General features: G+C 38.6%; 1 protein-coding gene across 2 annotated transcripts in view; it reads right to left on the bottom strand.

Moving 5' to 3' along the window:
- Positions 1–23,825, bottom strand: part of SMG1 (SMG1 nonsense mediated mRNA decay associated PI3K related kinase) — a 115,857-nt gene that overhangs the window by 27,840 nt on the left and 64,192 nt on the right. For both annotated transcript variants that reach the window (XM_053555882.1, XM_053555883.1), the window contains 16 exons: positions 22,795–22,904; positions 21,993–22,140; positions 21,459–21,618; positions 20,603–20,723; positions 16,198–16,446; positions 15,579–15,863; positions 14,071–14,215; positions 13,814–13,952; positions 12,089–12,319; positions 11,797–11,974; positions 11,091–11,252; positions 10,097–10,314; positions 9,416–9,570; positions 6,846–7,068; positions 2,954–3,200; positions 2,178–2,407 (listed from right to left, as the gene is read on the bottom strand). In XM_053555882.1, the coding sequence (XP_053411857.1) occupies positions 2,178–2,407; positions 2,954–3,200; positions 6,846–7,068; positions 9,416–9,570; positions 10,097–10,314; positions 11,091–11,252; positions 11,797–11,974; positions 12,089–12,319; positions 13,814–13,952; positions 14,071–14,215; positions 15,579–15,863; positions 16,198–16,446; positions 20,603–20,723; positions 21,459–21,618; positions 21,993–22,140; positions 22,795–22,904 (3,001 nt within the window). The remainder of the gene's footprint in view (positions 1–2,177; positions 2,408–2,953; positions 3,201–6,845; positions 7,069–9,415; positions 9,571–10,096; positions 10,315–11,090; positions 11,253–11,796; positions 11,975–12,088; positions 12,320–13,813; positions 13,953–14,070; positions 14,216–15,578; positions 15,864–16,197; positions 16,447–20,602; positions 20,724–21,458; positions 21,619–21,992; positions 22,141–22,794; positions 22,905–23,825) is intronic.

Raw genomic sequence — 23,825 nt, 5'->3', positions numbered from 1 at the left:
AAAAATTTAGATAGCCTATCTCCAATTCCTATCTCTAATTTGTGCATCAATAATTCCCCTGTAGTCTCCTATGCCTAAGCTTAAAACTCAACTCCTCTCAAACTCTTGCTTTTTCCTAGACCTATCTTAATTAGAAGCATTTTGTTTAGCTGGATACAGTAGCCTAAGGTTGAGGCTGTATAAAATTTATGTGAACATGTGCAGATCTTAGTACTGTTTCCGGCACATATTAAAAGTACATAGCTAAAATGAATTCTAAATTAATCTCCTACTCTAAAGTATAAAATTCACGGGTATAAAAAGAGGATGCCATCATGGTTAACTCTAAACTTAATTTAAAATTGTTCTTATTTACACAGTTTTAAAAACCTGGGTTTCAGAGCTATTATTAATACATTTGCAGATTTTGAGGGTTTTTTTGTTGTTGTTTTTCTTTTTTTTTTTGAGACAGAGCCTCAAGCTGTCGCCCTGGGTAGAGTGCCGTAGCATCACAGCTCACAGCAACCTCCAACTCCTGGGCTCAAGCGAGTCTCCTGTCTCCGCCACCCAAGTATCTGGGACTACAGGCGCCTGCCACAAGGCCTGGCTATTTTTTGGTTGCAGCTGTCATTGTTGTTTGGCGGGCCCGGGCTGGATTCGAACCCGCCAGCTCAGGTGTACGTGGCTGGCACCTTAGCCGCTTGAGCCACAGGTGCTGAGCCGAGTTTTTTTGTTTTGAGACAGAGTCTCAAACTGTTACCCTGGGGTAGAGTGCTGTGGTGTCATAGCTCACAGCAACCTCAAACTCTTGGACTTAAGTGATTCTCTTGTGTCAGCCTCCCAGTCGCTGGGACTATAGGCACCTGCCACAATGCCTGGCTATTTTTTGGTTGCAGCCGTCATTGTTGTTTGGCGGACCCGGGCTGGATTCGAACCCGCCAGCTCAGGTGTTATGTGGCTGGCGCCTTTGCCGCTTGAGCCACAGGTGCTAAGCCGAGTTTTTTTGTTTTGAGACAGAGTCTCAAACTGTTACCCTGGGGTAGAGTGCTGTGGTGTCATAGCTCACAGCAACCTCAAACTCTTGGACTTAAGTGATTCTCTTGTGTCAGCCTCCCAGTCGCTGGGACTATAGGTGCCTGCCACAATGCCCAGCTATTTGTTGTTGTTGTTGCAGTTGTCATTGTTGTTTTAGCTGGTCCAGGCCAGGCTTGAACCCACGAGCCTAAGTGTATGTGGCCAATGGGCCCTACCCATTGAGCTACAGGCACTGCCCTTGGGGAGTTTGTTGTTGTTGTTTTGAGACAGTCTCATTCTACTGCCCAAAACTGCCATGGCATCATCCTTGCTCATGGCACTCAAACTCTTGGATTCAAGTGATCCTCCTGCTTCAGACTCCTGAGTAGCTAAGACTACAAGTGCCCTGCCACAATGCCGAACTAATTTTTTTTCTATTTTTAGTAGTGATGGGATCTCTCACTCTTGCTCAGGCTGGTCTCAAACTCCTGAGCTCAAGTGATCCTCCCACCTCAACCTCCCATAGTATTGGGATTATAGGCATGAGCCACTATGCCTGGCCACAAAGCTATTATTTATAAATTTAACTCAAAAGACCATGGTAAGCCCAATGAAAGCAATAAGATGTGAAATATCAAATATACACATGCCAGCTCAGCGCCTGTGGCTCAAGCGGCTAAGGCACCAGCCACATACACCTGAGCTAGCAGGTTCGAATCCAGCCTGGGCCTGCCAAACAACAATGATGGCTGCAACTAGAAAATACCGGGCATTGTGGCAGGCGCCTGTAGTCCCAGCTATTTGGGAGGCGGAGGCAGGAGAATCGCTTGAGCCTGGAACTGGAGGTTGCTGTGAGCTGTAATGCCATGGCACTCTACCCAAGGTGACAGCTTGAGGCTCTGTCTCAAAAACAAAAGAAAAAAAAATATACACATGCCCTCCGATTTGTCTACAGTGAAGATTAACCCAATGCCATCATTTCTGCCTTTTAAAACTTTGTATTTATAAAATATACCTCAAAAATACTGTCTTAAGGACCTTAAATCTTTTCCTCCTTTAGCCCCTACAAACATGCAAAAATGCTCAAGTATAGAAAGCCTAGAAATATTTCACATAATAAAAGAATGGGATAATAAGATGCATTTATTTTTAAATATAAAAATTTTACTTAAATTTTAATGGACCTTTTGTGCTTGTAACGCAGCTTCTCGTTGTTGCCATCGTTTGTAAAGACCAAATAACGGTGTAGCTCCATCTACCCACTGGATTAATCCTGATCTGGTTCCTAGTGGTGTTACAGAATAGTGTCGAGCGTGGAAACGGGGTGACTCCTGGCGGTTAATTGTAGCAAACATGGTATTCACAATTGATAAGAACTGCATTATTCTCTCATCCAAATGTAAATCCTCTAGTCCTATAAAAACAAAATTAAAGTAGCAAGAGTAGATGACAAAATGGTACTGGGAGCACACCATCTCTCTGTGTTCTTTTTCAACTACCCTGTTTCCTCGAAAATAAGACATCCTCCAAAAATAAGACCTACTTACAGGAAAGATAAGACGTCCCCTGAAAATAAGACCTAGCGCATCTTTGGGAGCACACCTTAAAATAAGACACTGTCTTATTTTCGGGGAAACAGGGTAGCAACAGCGGTCAAGAACTGACAACACACGAGGAAGACTAAGAGCATTAGAGAATTCTATTCAGGAACAAGATATTAATAGTAATTATCAGCTGTACCTCCTCAGTGTTTTGTTTGTACACGTTCATACACAAGGGGGTTAGGGGCTATGGAAAGTCACTCTGCATAGTATCCAACCACTGCCATTCCAAATCACATAGGATACAGGACACTTTAAGCTAATAATGACATATAGAAATATGCCTGAAATAATCTTCACACACACACATTAAGAAGACTAATACTCTTCTTAAAAATGGAAGAAGTTTTAAATCCTACCTTTGAACAGATAAGGATAGTTCTTTCCATCTGATCCCAGAAAGAGAAGTTTCTTTGGCTTGGTTTTAGTGGGTAAGATTGTGATGGTTCCACCCACACTGTGGATGGTGACAGTGTCTCTGGCTGAGACTTCCCCAGGAAGAGCAATTTCAGTGTTAGTCATGGCAGCCAACCACGGACTGATTTCTTCAAGACGTAAGATGTAACTGGCACGTTTCTGTGCTCTCTGTTGCAAACTCAGCATTATCTATAGTCATAAGATGGGAAAAATGGGTTTATATTATGCCCAAAACATTTCTTTTATATTTAACTTGGTTATGATGGTAAATAAAAAAACTCATACAAATATCAGTTCTTTTAATTTGTACATTTAATTCAATGTTAGGTATATGGGCCATTGTAAGAAAAGTAGTAGTGTGCTGATATACTGTAGATGATTTCTACCACGTTAAGATACCTTCTTCTTCTCTGTCCAAAGCAATCACAGGGAAAAGAAGGAAACCACTGCTATGATCACCCAATTTGGGACTTTTAGTAGCAAATTACCCTCTGTTGGGCTACATCAGAGCAATGACAAAAGGAATTAATTCAGTCCTTCCATTAGGGCAAAAGATACAGCTAGTATTTGACTATTAGGTAGAAAAACTCATCTTTGGAAGCCACATGCAAACTTATTAACATTAAATTATAAAGAAAAGAAGCTCAACCTATTAGTGTCACACAGGAAGAAATTAAGCTGGTTTCCAAGAGCTATAACAAAACTAAGCAAAGACAAAAACATTTCTAACAGAAAAGTATCAATTTAGAATTCTGACCACTTCAAGCTTTATACCTCTTCTAATGATGACACAAAATGAATTCTATGCACAGTTGTGTCCCTAGTTATAGCTAACTCAATAATATGCACCTGAATTAATAAAACTCTGGGCTCTGTTTTCATGTTAAAAAAATTTTAAAGCAGGCGGCCAACTAAGAACAGACAAGGGCGCTGCATCGTGAGCCATGCCTCTCTTTGATATACAGAAAAGGCTGGGCCTTAATTTAGATCGCGGGTTGACAATCCAAAGTGCTGAACAACCCTACAGGAATCCTGCTTGATGCCATGCTTTTGAAAAAGAATGGATAGAACGTGCGCATGGAATTGGTACTATCCAGGAAGAGAAAAAGTGCAAGATAGAATTTGATGATTTCATAGAATGTATAACTCGGGTGAAAACGATTCAATGCTTGAAAGCCATCCAGAAACAGCAGGATAAGCTAATAAGGGAAGGGAAATACACCCTTCCACCTCACCACTTGGGCCAGGAGGAGCCTAGACCCTGAACAGAGAGCAGCAGCTGATGGCTGGAGGCTGATTTTCATTCTCCACTGGAAAGATTGTTTACTGAAAACCTCTTTATCAAAGTATGTAAAAATAAAGGATTGCTCCATCTTGTTCGTAAAAAAAAAAAATTTAAAGCAATCTTCCACAGAATTTGTTCATAAAAAGAGGGAAAAAACTCTGGAAACATCCAAAGTGTCTAATGACAAAAGAATGAATAAACTGTGGTATTTTCACATAACAGATCACTATTAAGCTACGCACAAAAACATGGCTGAATCATTTAAAAACCTAACACCAATCCAAAAAATATGGTAGCAGTAAAAACTAGATTTTAAAAAGTAGGTAACAATTAATTCAAAACTCAGAAAACTGGTTGTAGGGAAGAGAGAGAATTAGGTAAAGAAAAGTGGGACTTCTAAAGTTCTATTTCTTTAGCTAATTTTAATTTTTTAGCTACAATACAGCTAAAAATGAAGGGAGACATAGCAAGTTGTTTGGTCAGTTTTGAGGCAGTCCCACTCTGTCACCCTGGGTAGAGTGCCATGGCATCATCATAGCCTCAAGGAAACCTCAAACTCCTGAGTTCAGGCAATCCTCCTACCTCAGCCTCCCAAATAGTTGGGACTATAGGTACACACCATCATGCCAGGCTAATTTTTCTGTTTTTAGTAGAGACGGGGTCTCCCTCTTGTTCAGGCTGGTCTTTAACTTCTGACCTGAACTGATCCTTTGGCCTCAGCCTCTCAGAGTGCTAGAATTACAGGTGTGAGCAACTACACCCAGCCAACAGAGGTATTTCAAATTTTTTAAATTATTCTTTAAAATATACACAATCATTACAAAAACATTCCTCTCTGATTTATTTCATACACATAAAAGTATTTTATGTATTTATTTATTAGTATTTTATTTATTTCATACTTTCATAAAAGTATTTCTTCTATCTCCTTTTCTGGGTTTCTTCATTTACTGAGAAACAGACAAAGCAAGAAACTGGTCAGACTGGTCTCATGAACTCAAAGAATACAAGGAAACAGGAGTTCTGGCTAAGCAACACCTAATAAACTTCATTCTTTGTGTTAGTTTTCCTGTCTTATACTTCTAGAGACATCCCTTGAATTTTGCAGTTTGCATTTACTATACTTGACTATACTTTTTATTTCTACATTTGTTTTTACGTATTTCTTTTTCTTTCTTTTTTTTGTAGAGACAGAGTCTCACTTCATTGCCCTTGGTAGAGTGCTGTACCATCGCAGCTCACAGCAACCTCCAGCTCTTGGGCTTAGGTGATTCTCTTGCCTCAGCCTCCCCAGTAGCTGGGACCACAGGCGCCCGCCACAACACCCGGCTATTTTTTGTTGCAGTTTGGCTGGGGCCGGGTTTGAACCCACCACCCTTGGTATATGGGGTCAGCGCCCTACTCACTGAGCCACAGGTGCTGCCGTTTTTACATATTTCTTTATAACAGCTTTCTCACTACTAAAGCTCAGCAAGGAAATCAGAAGCAATCAAGGTAAGAAAGAAAGAAGGGATAGGAAAAGCAAGAATGAGCTGGTAATGAAGAAGGTCCCCCACCTACAGGTGATGTTGCTATAAAAGATAAAGACCAAAGATAATACAGAATTAAGGAAACCAAAACATAAAAGATAAAGATTTTCAAATACCTAGATTTACTAATTATCCCAAGAAACCTATGCAATATTGATTTCAGAACCATTACTTAAAAAATTAATGCTGTTATATCTGAATATTCTGTCTTCTTAGAAATAGTGAATGCTCCCTTCAAGAGAAACTACAGGGATAAAAAAAATTAATTTTTTTTTAAGTCTCACTCTATTGTCCTAGAGTGCCATGGCATCATAGCTCTCAGCAACCTCAAACTCTTAGGTTCAAGTAATCCTCCTACCTCAGTTCCTGAGTAGCTGCGACTATAGGCTCCCACTATAACGCCTGGCTGCTTTTTCTATTTTTAGTAGAGACAGGGTCTCGCTTTTGCTCAGATTGGTCTCCTGAGCTCAAGCAATCCACCCGCCTTGGCCTCCCAGAGATCTAGGATTACAGGTGTTGAGCCACCACACCTGGCCCAAAATTCAATTTTTTATATCTTTTTTTTTTAGATAAGGTCTTGCTACATTGGCTGGGCTGCTTTTGTACTCCTGGGCTCAAATGATTATCCTACTTTAGCCTCCCAAGGAGCTGGGATTACAGGCACATGCCACTGAGCCTGGAAAATTTATCTTTTATGAGAAGAATATAGCAGGCACCCAACATTTAGCTCTAGACCAGTACCTGTCCCTTGGCAAATTTCTTACAGTACACTGTTTACTAGTATGAGTCCTCTATATGTGAAAGAATAAGCACCTTTGCCACTCCCTCTGCCCACCAGTATCCAAATTCTCAAATGAAACACTTTTCTCTATATTCCTTATAAGCAACTGGTCATAGGTTGCCTTCCCGATAGACTTTTAAAATCTTCACTTTTGTTCCAAGTAAGGAGAGCCCACTTACTTAAATTTTATATCTCATAGGGAATTGTAGCATAGTAACATTCTTGAGATTATTCTGTACCTCTTTAAATGGAATCCAGCTGCTTCCAGGCTTTGCTGGGTTTGATGGGGTCTTCAATTTTTCCAGAGCATTTTCAATTGCATCACCATAGTTATCCTGAAACCATTTTTCATGAGGCGTTTCTGCAGGGGCCGCTGTAATGCTCCTCACATGCTCCAAAGCAAATACAATGGGCTTCATAAGAGCTGTGTGCTTCTCCCGCATGATGGCAACTTTCTCTTCCCTGACCAGGAAAACATTTTTATTCAAAAACTGATGGTACATGAAAGTTTTACACAAACACGGGACAGTTCAAATGTATCAAATAGGCTTGGCACCTGTAGTTCAGTGGCTAGGACGCCGGCCACATACACCAGAGCTGGCGAGTTCAAACCCGGCCTGGCCCAGGCCTGCTAAACAATGACAACTGCAACAAAAAAAACATAGCCAGGCATTGTGGTGGGCGTCTGTAGTCCCAGCTACTTGGGAGGCTAAGGCAACAGAATTGCTTAAGCCCTAGAGTTTGAAGTTGCTATAAGCTGTGATGCCACAGCACTCTACCAAGGGTGACATAATGAGACTGTCTCAAAAAAAAAAAGAAAGAAAGAAAGAAAAAAGAAAATAAAAAAGTATCAAATGTAAGTAAACACTATCAAAGGATAAGCCTAAAAATTAAGCATTAGCAAAGTAACTAACATACAATTTTTTTTTTTTTTTTTAAACCCAGAACATGGTGGTGTCCATAGCTCAGTGGGTAAGGTGCCTGCCACATACACCAAAGGTGGCGGGTTTGAACCCAACCCGGGCCATCTAACACAACAATGACAACTGCAAAAAATATACATATATTATATATATATGTATGTGTGTGTGTGTGTGTGTGTGTGTATATATGGGTGTTGTGGGGGGCACCTGTAGTCCCAGCTACTTGGGAGGCTGAGGCAGAAGAATCGCTTAAGCTCAAGAGTTTGAGCTTGCTATGAGCTGCGATGCCAGGGCAGTCTCCTGAGGGTGAAATAGTGAGACTCTGGCTCAAAAAAAAAAAAAACAAAAAAAAAAAACCCAGAACATAAAAGAAGCAGATTCTCTTTTCAAGAAATGGTGCACAGACAATGGCATATCCAAACACAAAAAAAAAATGAAGTCAGACTCATACCTCACACTCATACACAAAATATAAATTCAAAATGGACCAAGGATTTCTTAGAAGAAAAGATAGGGGGAAAGTTTCATGACACAGATTTGGCAATTGTTCTTTGGACATGGCACCAACAGCTCAGATTAAATTAGATTACATTAAAATTAAAGTTTTTATGTGTTAAAAGGTACTATTAAGAAGGTGAAAAGAGGGCGGCGCCTGTGGCTCAGCGAGTAGGGCGCCGGCCCCACATGCCGAGGGTGGCGGGTTCAAACCCAGCCCCGGTCAAACTGCAACAACAAAAAAAAATAGCCGGGCGTTGTGGCGGGCGCCTGTAGTCCCAGCTACTAGGGAGGCTGAGGCAAGAGAATCGCGGAAGCCCAGGAGTTAGAGGTTGCTGTGAGCCGTGTGACGCCACGGCACTCTACCCGAGGGCGGTACAGTGAGACTCTGTCTCTACAAAAAAAAAAAAAAGAAGGTGAAAAGACAACCTACATACAAATGGTAGAAAGCATCTATAAATCACGTATCTGAGAAAGGGTTACTATCCAGAACATATATAAAGAACATCTCAACAACAACAAAACTACAAACAACCCAATTCAAAAATAGGCAAAGGACTTGATTGACATGACTTCTTTCTCCAAAGAAGATATGCAAATGGCCAAGAAACACGTGAAAAGATGCTGAACATCACTAGTCATTAGGGAAACACAAATCAGAACAAGATACTACTTCAGATCTGGTGGGATGGCTATTATTTTTTTAAAAAAGAAAGAAAGTGTTGGCAAGGATGAGGAGATGGGAGCCTCATGCATTGCTGGTAGGAATGTAAAACAGTGCAGCTACTGTCAAAAAGTTTGTCAGTTCTTCAGTAAGTTAGAAACAGACCTGCCGTATGATCCAGGAAATCCACTGTATTATACACAAAATATACACTACAGTCACACAAAATAATGCAAAGCAGGGGCTAATAGTTACTTGTACAACAATGTTCAGAGCCACATTATTCACACAGCCAAAATATAGAAGCAATCCAACTGTCCATGAAAAGGTGAATTGATAAACATTAGAATGAAATTCTAATACGTGCTGCAACAGATGAATCTTAAGGACGTCATGCTAAGTGAAAAGGCCAGATACAAAAGAACAAATATTGTATGATTCCACTGATAAGAGGCAGCTAAAATAAGCAAATTCACAGAGACAGAAAGTAGAATAGAGGTACCAAGAGCTAAAGTTAGAAGGAAATGAAGAGTCACTGTTTAGTACACAGCTTCTATGTGGGATAAGTACCAAAAATAGTAGTAACAGTTGCACAACATTTGAATGCACTTATTGCCACTGAACTGTACACTTAAAAATTGTTAAAAGAATAAATTTTGTTACATACATTTTAACACATAAAAAAGGAACAGCTTCATTTTCTGAGTAAAAGCATATGAATGCATACTTGCGTAAGGTGTTGTTGTTCTGGACTCTCTTCACCTCATCTTCCAGCTGCTGAATTCGTCTCAGGACATACATGTGTTGCTGTAACAAAACTCCGAGCCAAAGCTCATCCCAAAGCACAGTGACCCTGCGCAGCTCAGCCACGAGCATCTGGACCTGCATATAGACACATCCAAAACAGCTCAACTCCAAGTCTATACACAACACAGTTCTTCAAACACTAAATATTGCAAGTTGAATGGGGGCAAATGTTGCTCATTATATAATTAAAGAATGCTCATTAGGGAGTCTATCAATACTGACAAAACCAATTTTGACTATTCTAAAGGCACTACTCAAATTATTTCCATGAATAATGGAAGTTTTGTTCTTTGGGTTTTGCTTTTAAGGTTTTTAGGGGCTCATGCCTGGAATCCTAGTACTTTGGGAAGCTGAGGTGGGAGGACGGCTTGAGACCAATCTCATAGTAAGACCCAGTTAATAGAAAAAATTAGGTGGGAACAGAATATGCACCTGCAGTCCCAGCTACTAGGGAGGCTGAAGCAGGAGAATCACTTGAGCCCGGGGGTGGAGGTTATAGTGAGCTACAATGACACCACTGCATTATAGCCCCAGCAACAGAACAAGACCCCATATCAAAAAAGAAAAAAAAAAGAAATATATGAGTTGGATTTCTTTATACCTGTAGCACCATAGTTGGGTTTGCTGAAGACAGTTTATCTACAATTTTGCTATAACAATCCTGCATCATGGCTTGGTCTTCATTTAATCCACTTTTAGGTTCATCCTTATTGCTATCCTGAGAAGCAGGAGGACTTCCACCCTCACATTCAGAACCCAGCAATTCTTCTCCTTGAATATTGCCAAGTAAAGTTGGAATAGCAGAGGAAAACTTATTTCCTATAAGGAAATGGAGAATAGGAATATTTTGAATGTTTCCTGTATGTGCATAAACTGAATTACTAAAAACACCAACCATCTATTTGATTCTAGAGTGCTCATTTAATGCCATCTGTGCAGTAAGTGACTAAAGACTGTGGATATTCTGCCTTTTTACAAGTTGAGGTTTCATACTTATTAATATTATAAGCTAATGGAAGATACATTGCAGGGCAAGGATAATAAATGAGCCTCTAACAAATAATATGCTCTCTCAGGCAAAGTCCAAAACTTGGTTTGATGCTTACTACCAGTGATAGTTTAGTGAACCTGAGAGAGCTATTCCATTTCTCTATACCAGGCGTCCTCAAACTTTTTAAACAGGGGGCCAGTACACTGTCCTTCAGACGGTTGGAGGGCTAGACTATAGTTTAAACAAAAAAACTATGAACAAATTCCTATGCACACTGCACATACCTTATTTTGAAGTAAACAAAACAAAATAGGAACAAATACAATCCCAACACCTCATGTGGCCCGTGGGCTGCAGTTTGAGGACCCCTGCAGTCTATACCTTGGGGAGTGGGCTCTTGTAAAGACAGAAGATAATGTACAAGTGTATGTTGTCATGCCAAAAACACAGTAGTTACTCCCTCCTCATCTTAATTATTAGTACTAAAAATAACTATACATTCTTCCAACTCTGGAATAAAAAAGTTATTCCTCTAAATAACTGACCTAATATAAACTGTTGGCAAAATATATAACCAAAATAGCAGTATTTTAATATTCCATACCTGAAGCCTGGGATTCGCTACTAAGTGATATGGTACCCACTATTGCAGGATACAATATGAGATGTGGGGAATCTTGAGCCACACGGCACAGAAGGTTACAAATACTTTGGCGTACATACACTTCAGGATGGTTTAAGCGTGAGAAAAGCTGTGGAATAATTCCTTCAAGATAAGAAGAAAGATAGATACTTTAAAGTTATTAAAAACTACCAACATAGTATGTGAAAGGACAAAACCAGATGTGTGTCAGCATCAGCACAAATTTAAAAGTTCAAATTTCTCCCTGTGGTAACAAAGGACCAGACACAATATTGCTTGATTTGCCCGTTTTGTTAAGGCATAGAGTGATAAAGTCCAGGGCAACTCGAAAACGTTTTATGGAAATGTGTTTTCCGTGAGTGCTGACAAACAAGCCTGACTAAAGTAATTTTTACAAAGAGTATAGAAAATCATTTTGATTTCACCACCCTCTTATTTTCACCACCCTTTCCAAAACTTGGATTGTATATAAAAAGCCTTTTATCTCCCACTTCTCTGAATAGTGGTGGTGGGATCTTAGTGGTATTAACACTAAGCAATCCAAGTTGCCCTTCGAACTAATGCAACTATTCTTTAACACATCCCAATAATAAGAAGAAACCACTATATTTTTCATTGTCTTATATACTCTACTCTGAAATACTTTTTCCTAAAACACAGCCATCACCTCTCCATGGTGCAGTAGGTGTTGTCTCCAAGCCGTGTTCCAGATACTGCCGAAGCTCGCCTGCATGTTTCACGAGCAATCTGAGCAGTCGCAATGTGGCCATCACAATCACGTCATCAGTGCTCTGCTCCACTCTGTGACTTAAATGTAACCTAGGGTCATCCTCATCTAAAGGAATCTAAAGATGAACGATTAAGGGAAGAAATAAGAACACAATTCAGAACACTGCTTCTATTTAACATGAAATCAATTCTAAATAATGTTTTCAAAAACAGAACACAGTGCTACCTACTTGACCAGCATTGAGTTTAAGAAAAGTAAAATATGCACTGCAAGAGAGTTTGTACAGGCTGAAGATTCTATCTACAACTTTCCTCCACACTTTAATAACTCCTTCAGTTGCACTTTCGTCAAGTTCTGAGAGCCAGGGGCAGCTTGATATTAACTGACGCCAGATAACATCAACCATGTCATCTTCTTCATTGTCTTCACTCTCTGTTATCTGAAGTGTTATATCTTCATCCTGAAGAAAATACAGCACAAAAGGCTATTTTTTTTAGCACAAACTGAAAAGGGAGAAAGACGTATGATTTGACTATCATGAAAACATTCTTTTCATTTATTACACATTTAGTGTTATATACACTAAATCAATGTCAATATGCATGTCAAGGTAGCTAATGAAGGACATAAGCATTTAGCAACAATTAAAGACGTTTTTGTTTTTTCTACTTTAAATGCTTCCAAGTTACAATATTAATATTCTACCTGCAGAAAATTAAACAATCTTTTTCAAAAGCCTGAGTCTGAATATACACAGAATATACACAATAGACCTTACTCTCTTTACAGTACTCAGCATGTACAAACTTTGGCAGAGACTTGTAGAGCAAGAACTGAGTTATTTACAGTTTAGCTAACAAGTAAAATCCATGCTTTTTATGACATTAAGTACTTGACAGTTACCGCCTTCTAAAATTGACAGAATTTTGATGGGTAGAGAGTGAATCCTACAGATCATCTAGTCCATTGTTTTTAACTCTGGCTATGTCTTAGATTCACCCAGTAAGCTTAAAAACACACAAACACAGGTCTCATTCAGAATACCTGGGGGCAGGGATCAAACACTGGCTTATTTTTTAAAGCTATCAACCTAGGGTAAAAAAAAAAAAATCTAATTTCTAATCAGAAGAGCAATTAAGAGAAATTTAATTTGCCATAAAAAGAACTTTTTTTTTTTAAAGAAAGCAGGTCTCACTCTGTCACTCAGGCTGCTCTAGAATGCAGTTGCACTATCATAGCTCACTGAGGCCTTGAACTCCTGGGCTCAAGTGATCCCCTTGCCTCAATTATCCAAGGAGAACTACAGGCATGTGTCATCACACCTGGTTATTTTGTAAAGACAGGGTCTATGCTACCCAAGCTGGCCTTAAACTCTTGGCCTCAAGCAATCCTACCAAAGTACAAGGAGTACAGGTGTAAGCCACCACACTCATCCTCCACCTATTCTCAATAAGACCCTAGAAAATATCTTGATTTCTCAAAAAATTATATTCATCTTAAAAATCAAACTTTCTTTGTGGTTTTGGTGTTTTGAGTTTTTTGTTTGTTTGTGTTTTAAACTAGGTCTCACTTTGCTACCCAGGCTGGAGTGCAGTGATGCAATCACAATCCACGGCAGCCTTGAACTAATGGGCTCCAGCAATCCTCCCACTTCAGCCTGCCAAGGACGGATGACTACAGGTGGCAGATAGTTTAAAAAAAAATGTCTCTGAGGTGGAAATGTGGCCTTGCTATGCCGCCCAGTATAAAACTTAAAAGTTTTTATTTGCAACAATAATTGCCTAAATCCCATTCAATATTTAAGCAAGTATATGTGATCAATTTTCTTAAAATCAGTGAGTTGGAATAAAATCCCATTCAATATTTAAGCAAGTATATGTGATCAATTTTCTTAAAATCAGTGAGTTGGAATAGTGATCTTGACACTACCTCCCCCACGCACTGTTTTCCTTGCCTGAATTCCTGCTGGCCGACATACAGCCTGTCCAAGAATACCATATATTCTCTCTTTCTCCTCTTCAGTTATAGTATCTGGAAGCAGATTTTGAACTTCAGATTTTTCTCTAGGCAGCAGACGAACACCTTCTCCCTGACTACAAAAAATAAACAAGTCTTCAGTATTTTAGCTACCAAAACTTTATCATATAAGCAGACATTCTAAATCTGTATTTTGCAACATATTAAATAAATTACATATTTAAATGTACATACCTGGCATTGTCAACCACTTTTCTGCCCCACCTATAAGCCCAACTAGCCAATGCTGCCCAAGATTTGGCTACTTCAGGTGCCTGTACTGAAGACAGGTGGTACAACTGTCCCAAAATGAAGTCAGGTTCTCCAACTCCAATATGCACTGCCATGATGGAGAAAAAATAATAAAAGAAATCAACAATGTCATGTGCCAACTGGCATTTCAGGCTTTTGTCTACAAACAATAAGTTCCACAATATTATAATACATAATTTGATGAGGCACAAATTTGGATTATGCTTTTCTCAGAGGTTGGTATGTTGATATTAATCAGTTGGCTTAGGTTATCATCTGTGGAACATATCAATGTCTTTCATAATGCTAAACTTTATAAAAAGGCAAATATCAGATGAGCTGCAGAATGTCCTGTATTCTGGATTTTGCCTGGCTATTTCCTCACTATGAGTATACCATCTCATTCATCAGGGCTCATGAAGCAAAAGTCCTCATTCCCATGGTAGAAGTGAGAAAATTGCCAACTATAGTGCATTTGCTAAGATGAAGATTTATAATGATCATAAATACATCCTTTATGAATATCAAGATCCTGTTACATATATATATATAAGAATTATTTTATGAGAGCAATATAATTAAAATCCTAAGCTTCAGAACAACACAATAAAAAGGTATATTCTCTTGTTTCAACAAAGAGGCTAATTATCTCCCAAACTGTAAAAACTGGACAATGGTGCCTACCACAAAAGATACTCAAACACTGACTAAATGAAACAACTACCCTATTTCTCAGGTAACTTTCTGTTCCTAGCACTAATGTCAGAATGGGAAGCATGAATCTTCCTTCCTATAGATTGGAATTCTCACTGGGCTTCCTTTTCTTTTTTTTTTTTTTTTTTGAGACAGAGTCTCAAGCTGTTGCCCTGGGTAGAGTGCCAGGGCATTATAGCTCATAGCAACCTCCAACTCGAACTCAAGTGATCCTCTTGCCTCAGTTTTTGTATTTTTAGTAGAGATGGGGTCTCACTCTTGCTCAAACTGGTCTCGAACTCATGAGCTCAAGCAATCCACCCACCTCGGCCTCCCAGAGTGCTAGGATTACAGGAGTGAGCCACCGCGCCTGGCACTGGGCTTCCTTTCAATACTCTTCTAGTCAAAGTAAACACAAGCTATTATTTTAAAATATAAAATATACAGAGATATAAAATATCTCTTCTGGTATGAGGTGATACCTTAGATATCAGAGACAGAAGCTTAACACCAACAAAAACATCAAAGTCCATAAAAGCAACTTGAATCTGGAGGACTGAAGTATGGCCTGGAGGCAGAGTCTAGTGACATCTAAAGGACATTAGACCCTGATTCTAGGTATGTTTTAGTTACTCTCGGGTAATGTAATACATTAAATTTCCATAGACATACTTTTTCTGTCAGATTATAGCCAGTCACTTTAAAATAAGAGGAGATATAATTTCTAAAAGTATTTTAAAGCTAATAAGGAACCTTACCTGTGGATTCACTCTCAATCCGAGGGTACTCTTCTTCCACCGTATTAACAGACGGTAGTTCTATTAAGGTGTGTATGTTTTTAGACAAAGTAGAAAGCCCTGTGACATTCTGCTGTTGCTGAGCTCTGTAAACCTGTTTCAGCTGTCCTGAAATCTCTTTCCACTCTGCCTGGATCCATTTAGCCAATGTCAGAATCGACTTAGCAACTGCATATTCAGCTTTTGCAGACTTGCAGAAAGATATGGCACAAGAACTCAACATTTCCATTGCGTGTGTTGACTGGCCTATGGAAAACAAAAACATCATCACTCAGAATCCATAAAAGCAAATGACTGACATAAATTCCAGTGTAAAATAATTTCTTAAAACACGTAAGATTCAGTAATAATCAATATCTGGAAACATTTCTTACCTATCTAATACACTGTAACAAAATTATTTCTTTTAGAAGCACTGAATTATACACATCGATTACAAAACAACTTAATTTTCAGGACACAAGTGTTTTATAACTACTGGAAATAAACTTCTCTATTACTGCCTTCCACCATACACAGTAACATTCATACATGTGATTTTTATTATACTCATGTGTTAACCATAATTCATTTTACTAACCTGCTGTATACAGCAATTTGGTTTTTTCAATATCAAGTTCAGGACCCCATTTTTCATCCACTTGACCTTGAGTTGATAGTTTTTTAAAATGCTGGACTAAATCCTGTGCAGTGGTGGTCTTTCCCAGCTGAACTTCACTGCACTGTGCCAGTAGTCTTGTTGCAAGTGACACATTCCCCCGTTTTCTAGCAAATTTTGCTGCTGTTAAACCTAATTCCATGAGATGGCTCCTAATTGGGACTGTTTGTTCTGAAGAGAAGAAAACATTTCATCAGTCCCTGATTTGTCTACCCCCAGCTGCAGGGAAACAAGGCCAAAAAAATTCTTCCCCAACCATTTCCCTTCCTCACCTGAAACAAAGATAACAAAATCCTGATGCCTTGCATTCCACTCTGATCTTCTACCCTAAGTTCCTAGCAGCTAGCACAGCATTTGGCATAGAACAAACAGTGTTTGTTGAACTAAATGTGTACAATGAGGTGGAAAATACTGAAATCGTTCACTATAAGAAATTATCATTTTAGTTTCTCAATCTTTAGTAAAAATCCAAGGCCAAGGGTGGCTAAGGCTAAACCACATCCTGTCCTCCTGTAAGCATCCCCCATTTCCTCTCACCATGTATCCTCTACAGGTTTTCCTCCTACCTTGCGGAAGAATTCCTTTGTAGTCTCCCCTTCCACCACACTCCCTTAAAACTGAGAGGCTGAACGTGGTCCTAGGCCCTCTACTCCCCTCACTCTGCATATCCTCCCTGGACATTCGCATCTGCTCCTCTGGCTCCAATCACAACCCAGCTTCCTGAGCAGGTACCTAGCAATCATCTCAGATTTTGCCTTCAGCTCTAATCTCCCATGTGCTCATTTCTGCCCCTACTACCACCCCCGGTTGCCCTCATGCTCATCTTCTTCTAATCCATTCTCCAACTTGCAACTAAAATGATATTACTTACATAAAGGTAAATCTGAATATTGACCTCTTTGCTTAAAATCTTCTGCTGGTTCCTGCTGCCATTATGACAGAGTCCAACCTCCTGATGCCTTGCATTCCACTCTGATCTCAATCTGATCCAGCTCCATCTCTTACTACAACCCTTAAGCAAACTGAATCCTCGAAGAAGAATCTTTCATTATTTCCTCTGGCCTTCATACTTCATGTTTTTTTCTAACCAAACCAGCCTTCTTTCTTTCCCATCTCCATACTTCTCAAGTCTTAGCTTAAATGTTACTTCCTTCCCAAGTCCTTTTCTGATTCCTAGGATTAAATCAGGTGCCCTTGTTATATGTTTTCTTTAGCACCATGCAGGTACACAATAGTATACCATTCAGCATACAATAGAGCTATTCCTTGTGTAATTCCAGTTTTCCCTGCCACAGTCCATCTAGAATCCCCTTGATCCTAGAAATGCAGGCAACAGGCTTGCCTTGCTCACACCACTGTATCCCAACATCAAGCACACTGACAGGCTTGTCCTGTTCACCACTGTTTCCCAACATCAAGCACAGTGCCTCACACAAAGCATACTTGATGAACACTTGTTGAATAAAGAAATAAAAATGAGAGGCATGAAGTTCTGTCTTCGAACATAACAGGTGGGTTTCTGACTTTTTCTTTCCGATTTTAAAATGTGTTTGATATGAGATGGATTGGAAAGGAGATGATGGTACTTGCAAAACTGCTACGATATGATGCTCTGTGCTAGGGCATTTTATACACCTTGTCTCATCTTGTAAAATCCTTGCAAAAATCTCAAAAATGCTATAATCCCCATATAACTGAAATGGAAAGCAATTCGAAAGTATAATGACTTGCCCTAAGGTTACACAATTTGAAAATACTGACCCAGACATAGTGACTCACACCTGTAATCCTAACACTCTGGGAGGCCAAGGCAGGTAGATTGCCTGAGCTCAGGAGTTCGAGACCAGCCTGAGTTAGAACGAGACTCCATCTCTAAAAAACAGCAAAGCATTGTGGTGGGTGCCTGTACTCCCAGCTACTCAGGAGGCTGAGGCAAGAGGGTTGCTTGAACCCAAGAGTTTGAGGTTAGTGTGAGCTATCACAACATGGCACTCTACCGAGGGTGCCAAGTAAAACTCCATCTCAGAAAAAAATAAAAAATAAAAAAAGATAAAGAAAAAAAAAAAAGAAAAGAAAAAAGAGGGAAAAAAGAAAACACTGGGCCAGGGTCCAAAACCCAGGTCTGTCTGGCAGTAAGGAGACAGTTTAGTCATAGTTGCAAGTTATCACCCTGCAGTACAAGCCCTTAAGTTGGTAGCTGGCTTACTTGACACTGAATACTCAAATTCCTCAATAACACCAGCTACATTTTCAATTAAAATTCCATAGCATTCTGGCAACTTTTCTATCTTAGAGCAATAAAAAGTAAACTGCTAGCATCCCTTTAACATGACAAACATTTCTTTCTTTAAAGACATATAAAGGGGGATGCAGGGAAAGATAAAAACCTACCTAACAGGTTTAATGAACACCATTCAAGTGATAGGCATACTTGTAACCATGACTCAAGCATTACAAAAGCTATTCATGCAACAAAACATTTGTCCCCCTTAATATTTTCAATTTTTTAAAAAAGAAAAACCTTTTAAAAAAATAAAAAACATGGCAACGCCCATAGCTCAGTGGGTAGGGCAACGGCCACATGCATCTAGGCTGGTGGGTTCGAACTCAGCCTAGGCCAGCTAAACAACAACAACTGCAAAAAAAAAAAAAAAAAAAAAAAAAAAAAAAAATAGCCAGGTGTTGTGGCAGGTGCCTTTAGTCCCAGCTACCTGGGAGGCTGAGGCAGGAGAATTGCTTAAGCCCAAGAGTTTGAGTTTGCTGTGAGCTATGATGCCACAGCACTTTACTGAGGGTGACATTAGTGAGACTCTATCTCAAAACAAAAGATAAAATAAAAAACGTATAAATATATATACAAATATCTAGCCATTTATCTGAAGTGTTTAATATGTAACATTCAAAGTACATTTTATGTAAGAAAGAACTTAATGTTGAGAACACAAAGGTAAGTCTTATAACTTCATTATAAAAGAATAAAAAATTTTTTTTCTTTTTTTTGTTAATCTACTGCTAAAGGCCAGTAGGTGAAAGATTCAAACAGATATCTGAAAAACAAAATATGCAAATGGCCACTATGGAAATGAAAAGATGCCCCAAATCGTCAATCGCTAGGAAAATCGTAAGTAAAACCATATGAGATACTACTATATACCCACTCCAGTGATTAAAATTTTAAAATCCAACAAATACCAAAAAAACAGAAAAACTGGAACTTTCATAAGATGCCAGAAAGAGGCCAGGCGAGGTGGCTGATGCCTATAATCCTAGCACTCTGGAAGGCTGAGGCGGGTGGATTGCTGGAGCTCATGAGTTCAAGACCAGCCTGAGCAAAAATCAACACCCCATCTCTACTAAAATAAAAAAACTGAGGCAAAAGGATCATTTGAGCCCCAGAGATGGAGGTTGCTGTGAGCTATGACACCACAGTATTCTACCCAGGGTGACAGCTTGAGATTCTGTCTCAAAAAATAAAATTAAATTAAATTTTAAAAAAATAAAAAGATGCCAGGAAGAATTTTAAACATACAACTTCATAAGAAACTGCTAAACTATTTTGAAAGTTAAGACGTATTACCGAACAATTTTATGATTAGGTATTTACTCAAGACAAACACAGGTTGGGCATGGTGGCTCACACCTATAATCCTAACATTCTGAGAAGCCAAGGCAGATGGATTGCTTGAGCTCAGGAGTTTGAGACCAGCCTGCGCAAGAGTGATATCCCATCTCTACTAAAATTAGAAAAGCTAGCCAGGCATGGTATGGTATGTCTGTAGTCCCAGATACTCAGGAGACTGAGCAAGAGGATGACTTGAGCCCAAAGAGTCTGAAGCTGCTGTGAGCTAGGCTGACATCATGGCAGTCTACCCAGGGCTACAGAGTGAGGCTTTATACTTATCAGCCCAATTTGAAAAAAACCTAAATATCTATCAAAAGATGAAAGAGAAACAAACTGTGGTACATGCATACAATAAAATGAACTATATTTCTGATAAATGTAATGTGGGTAAAACTTAAAAATATCATGCTGAGCAAAAGAAGCCAGATATAAGAACTTATTATGTGATTCCATTTGTATGGAGCTTTAGTAAATACATGTGTAAACTATAGAGATAGAATGTAAATTAGTAATTGCCTGGGATAGGGACAAAAGAAAAAGAGGCAAAGAGAACCTTCTAGGGTGAGATGTCTTAATCTTGATTTTATAACTTGATTATACTGGCAGTTACACAAGACATGTTAAAACTCACTGAACTATGCACTTAAAATGTGTAATTTATAATATGTCTCAATAAAGATAACTTTTAAAAATAAAAGTACTTACCTTTAATTTTCTCCAACAACTGATTTTGGTACATAGTATATCTTAATGCCTGCATCCATGGCCTCACATCGTGCTGTTTACATGAACGTAAAGCTTCACTGAAGAGTGGAATTAGACAGTCCTGCCAGAGAAAAACCAAGATCAATTAAAGTAAAACAGGATCTTTAAGTGCTTGCAGACATGCTGCTACAAAATAAGGTCTTTCTTCTACAGTACAGTGTTGCTAACTCCAATACAGATTGGCTACTTCAGATCTATTCCAGATCTATTCCCTTCCATCATTTATCTCCTAATTACAAGAAATAAAATCTAAGAGAAAACCTTTTTTCAGGGGAAAAACAAGTTTTTCCAAATATTAAGTTCAAATTACCATCAATAAAGCACACCATTAAAAAGTCTCATATTTACTATAAAGCAGAAACTAAACTGCAGAAAAGCATATATTAAAATTCCTTTGAGAAGATCCCTTTCTTTAGCTGAACTTTACCTTACTTGGGAAGAGGAACGGGTGTTTCTGAGACAAATTTAAAATTTACATAATATGCCTGAAGAGAAAATATAAATACACCACCCCTCTACTCCAAAAAAAGAAAAAGGAAAAGAAAAAAGAAGCAATTGGCCATCTTTGAAGATTATTTTAGGTTCTTCCACGTACCCGACATACTTCTCTCAAATCAAGTATGAGAATACCATTTCAAATTTCTAGCTTGTACTACATTTCAGTAGTACAAGTACATTTCAGTATTAGCTTGTACTACAAATGCTATTTTTAAAACTCAAAAAATAAGGTCTTTGTTCTATAGCAATGATATTAATATTCATCAGAATATGCTCATGAAAATACACATATACACACCTCTGTTGAAAGTCTGTTAGAAACTGTGTTCTCCAAGGCAGATGAGCAATACAGCTGTAAGGTGCTTAGAACAGGCAAGGACTGCGAAACTGTTAAAGTAGAAAGTCTCAGTGGTCCAATCGCTATGCGGGATGTTTGCTTCAAGTATTTTACCACGTTTCTAAAACAAAACATTAGCTGTCAACTAGTTAATGAAATTTTCCAACTTGTAACCACTAAACGAATACAACAGCTGATAAGAAGCTACCATACTCGCGTGCAAAGGTAGGGAAAGCAAGAGGATCAGCCAGCTCTGTAGTAAAATGATATAATCAAGCAAAGACAATTTGATATCAGGGACTTTTACATTTTATTTTCAATTCAGTCTATGTTGGCAAGTGGCGTTCACATACCATATGGCTTCTACAACTAAAATGAAACTATCAGCACTATTTAGTACAATCTAGTAACTGTCTCCTTCCAGCTCTCTTCACCCCATGTCACTTTTTGTATGATATACATAATGTATATTTACCTCCTTAAGATTAAACTTACTCAGTTATGGATTGCCACTTCTGATCTTGTTCTATGTGGTTTAAAGCAGTTGCCAAGCAAACAGAACTTCTCAATAACTGAACTTCAATGGACTTCTGAAGTTCCCTTGGATCTGGACTTAACATGTTAGGAAGCAGTTTTTTCATGTCTACAGAAGTTAAATAAATTCCATTAAGTTAATTAGCTTTTATTGTATGAAAGTGATCATATATTTTGATAAATATTTGACAATGAATGCCAATACCTCTTTTCATATTTAAGTTCAGCAGCTAAACATTATAATTAAGGATTTCTTATAGCTATATAGGAATATAAAATTATTATACCTCAGATCCCTAAAAATAAGTTGCCTTCAATGTCTAAAAAATCAGGGTAACAACCTACTATGTAGAGGCCAATCAAGACCTTAGCAAATCTTACTATATCTAGCAAATCAATGCTTACATAATATTCATAAAACTTTATTGTAACATGTTCTGCTTCCGATAACTTAATGAGCCACATCAAGATGAAAATCAAGAAAAATATTTAAACACCAGTTCATACTTTTTAAAACAAAATGGCTAGAAAAGTATTAATGAAGACTTTTTTAATGTTCGCTTAATCTTAAACTATTTTTCATTTGCCAAATCAAACATAAATAGAACAGCCCTAAATTTGTTGTTTCACATGGGACTTTATCTCCCAAATAATCATAAAACACCTTCCTGACTTTCCAGTAAAATACACAGCATACCAAGCCAAACATTTTGAGAAACTTCTCCACAAAAATAATTAATTTTAAAAATATTTTCTCAAATACCTATTTTTTCTTTTGATCCTCCAGCAAGTAGATTGATATTTTCTCCTGGTAACAATTCTAACTGCTCAGTACATTCAACAAATTCCCCAGACTCAAAACTGCTTAGTGATCTGTAATGAAAATATTGGTTAGCTTGTATTACGTCCTCCCCAGCCTGTGGAACCATGTAAAAAAAACAGAACAAATTCCAGAAAGACAGCAGGGTACATAGCATTCTTCCATAAGTATGCTTCCATAAGTATGGAAGAAGAAATACCTTCCATAAGTATGCCACCATTTTTGTTTTCATGTTGAAAATGTGACTACCAGTTTCATTAGCACTGAAACTGGAGTGACAAAGTAGAAAGTCACAGCTACAGACCACTGACTGTGCTTACTCAGCCTTCCACGTCTCTTTCCTCTTTTTATGTCTTGCAGCCTATTAACCTCCAAAGCTGGCCAACACACTGACAGCAGACCTCTCCAGGGCAACTTCCACACCCATTTCTCTCCAAGCTGCCACTGAGGTCCCTGCAAGACTCCTCCCTACAACATGAGTCCCTGTGGGTCTCCTCCTATCTCAATCCTATTCTAAGACCTTCCTACTTTCACTGCTGGTATTCCTGTCTCCCCTTTTCACACGTTTCTCTTCTCTCAAAAAACTCTTCCTTTCCATCCCCTCACTTTATCTGAAAAATAACACCACCTCTGAAACTATTCCCTATTTTCCAGGGTATCAAAGCCAGGATGAGGGAGCGGGGAGGCTGGCCGGAGGGAGGGTGATTGGTGATTACACCTGCAGTGCATCTTACAAGGGTACATGTGAAACTTAGTAAATGTGAACATAAATGTCTTTACACAATAACTAAGTAAATGCCAGGAAGGCTTTGTTAACCAGTGTGAAGAAAATATGTCAAACGGTCTATAAAACCAGTATATGGTGCCCGATGATCACATTAATGTACACAGCTATGATATAATTTTAACAGATTAATTAATTATTTAATAAAAAAAAAATGCCAGGATGAGAGGCCTCATCCTCACAGCTCCAC

This window comes from Nycticebus coucang, chromosome 12 (assembly GCF_027406575.1).
Source record: "Nycticebus coucang isolate mNycCou1 chromosome 12, mNycCou1.pri, whole genome shotgun sequence".
Lineage (NCBI taxonomy): Eukaryota > Metazoa > Chordata > Mammalia > Primates > Lorisidae > Nycticebus > Nycticebus coucang.
The sequence above is the reverse complement of the archived record's forward strand: the minus strand, read 5'-3'. Positions and strand labels throughout refer to the sequence as shown.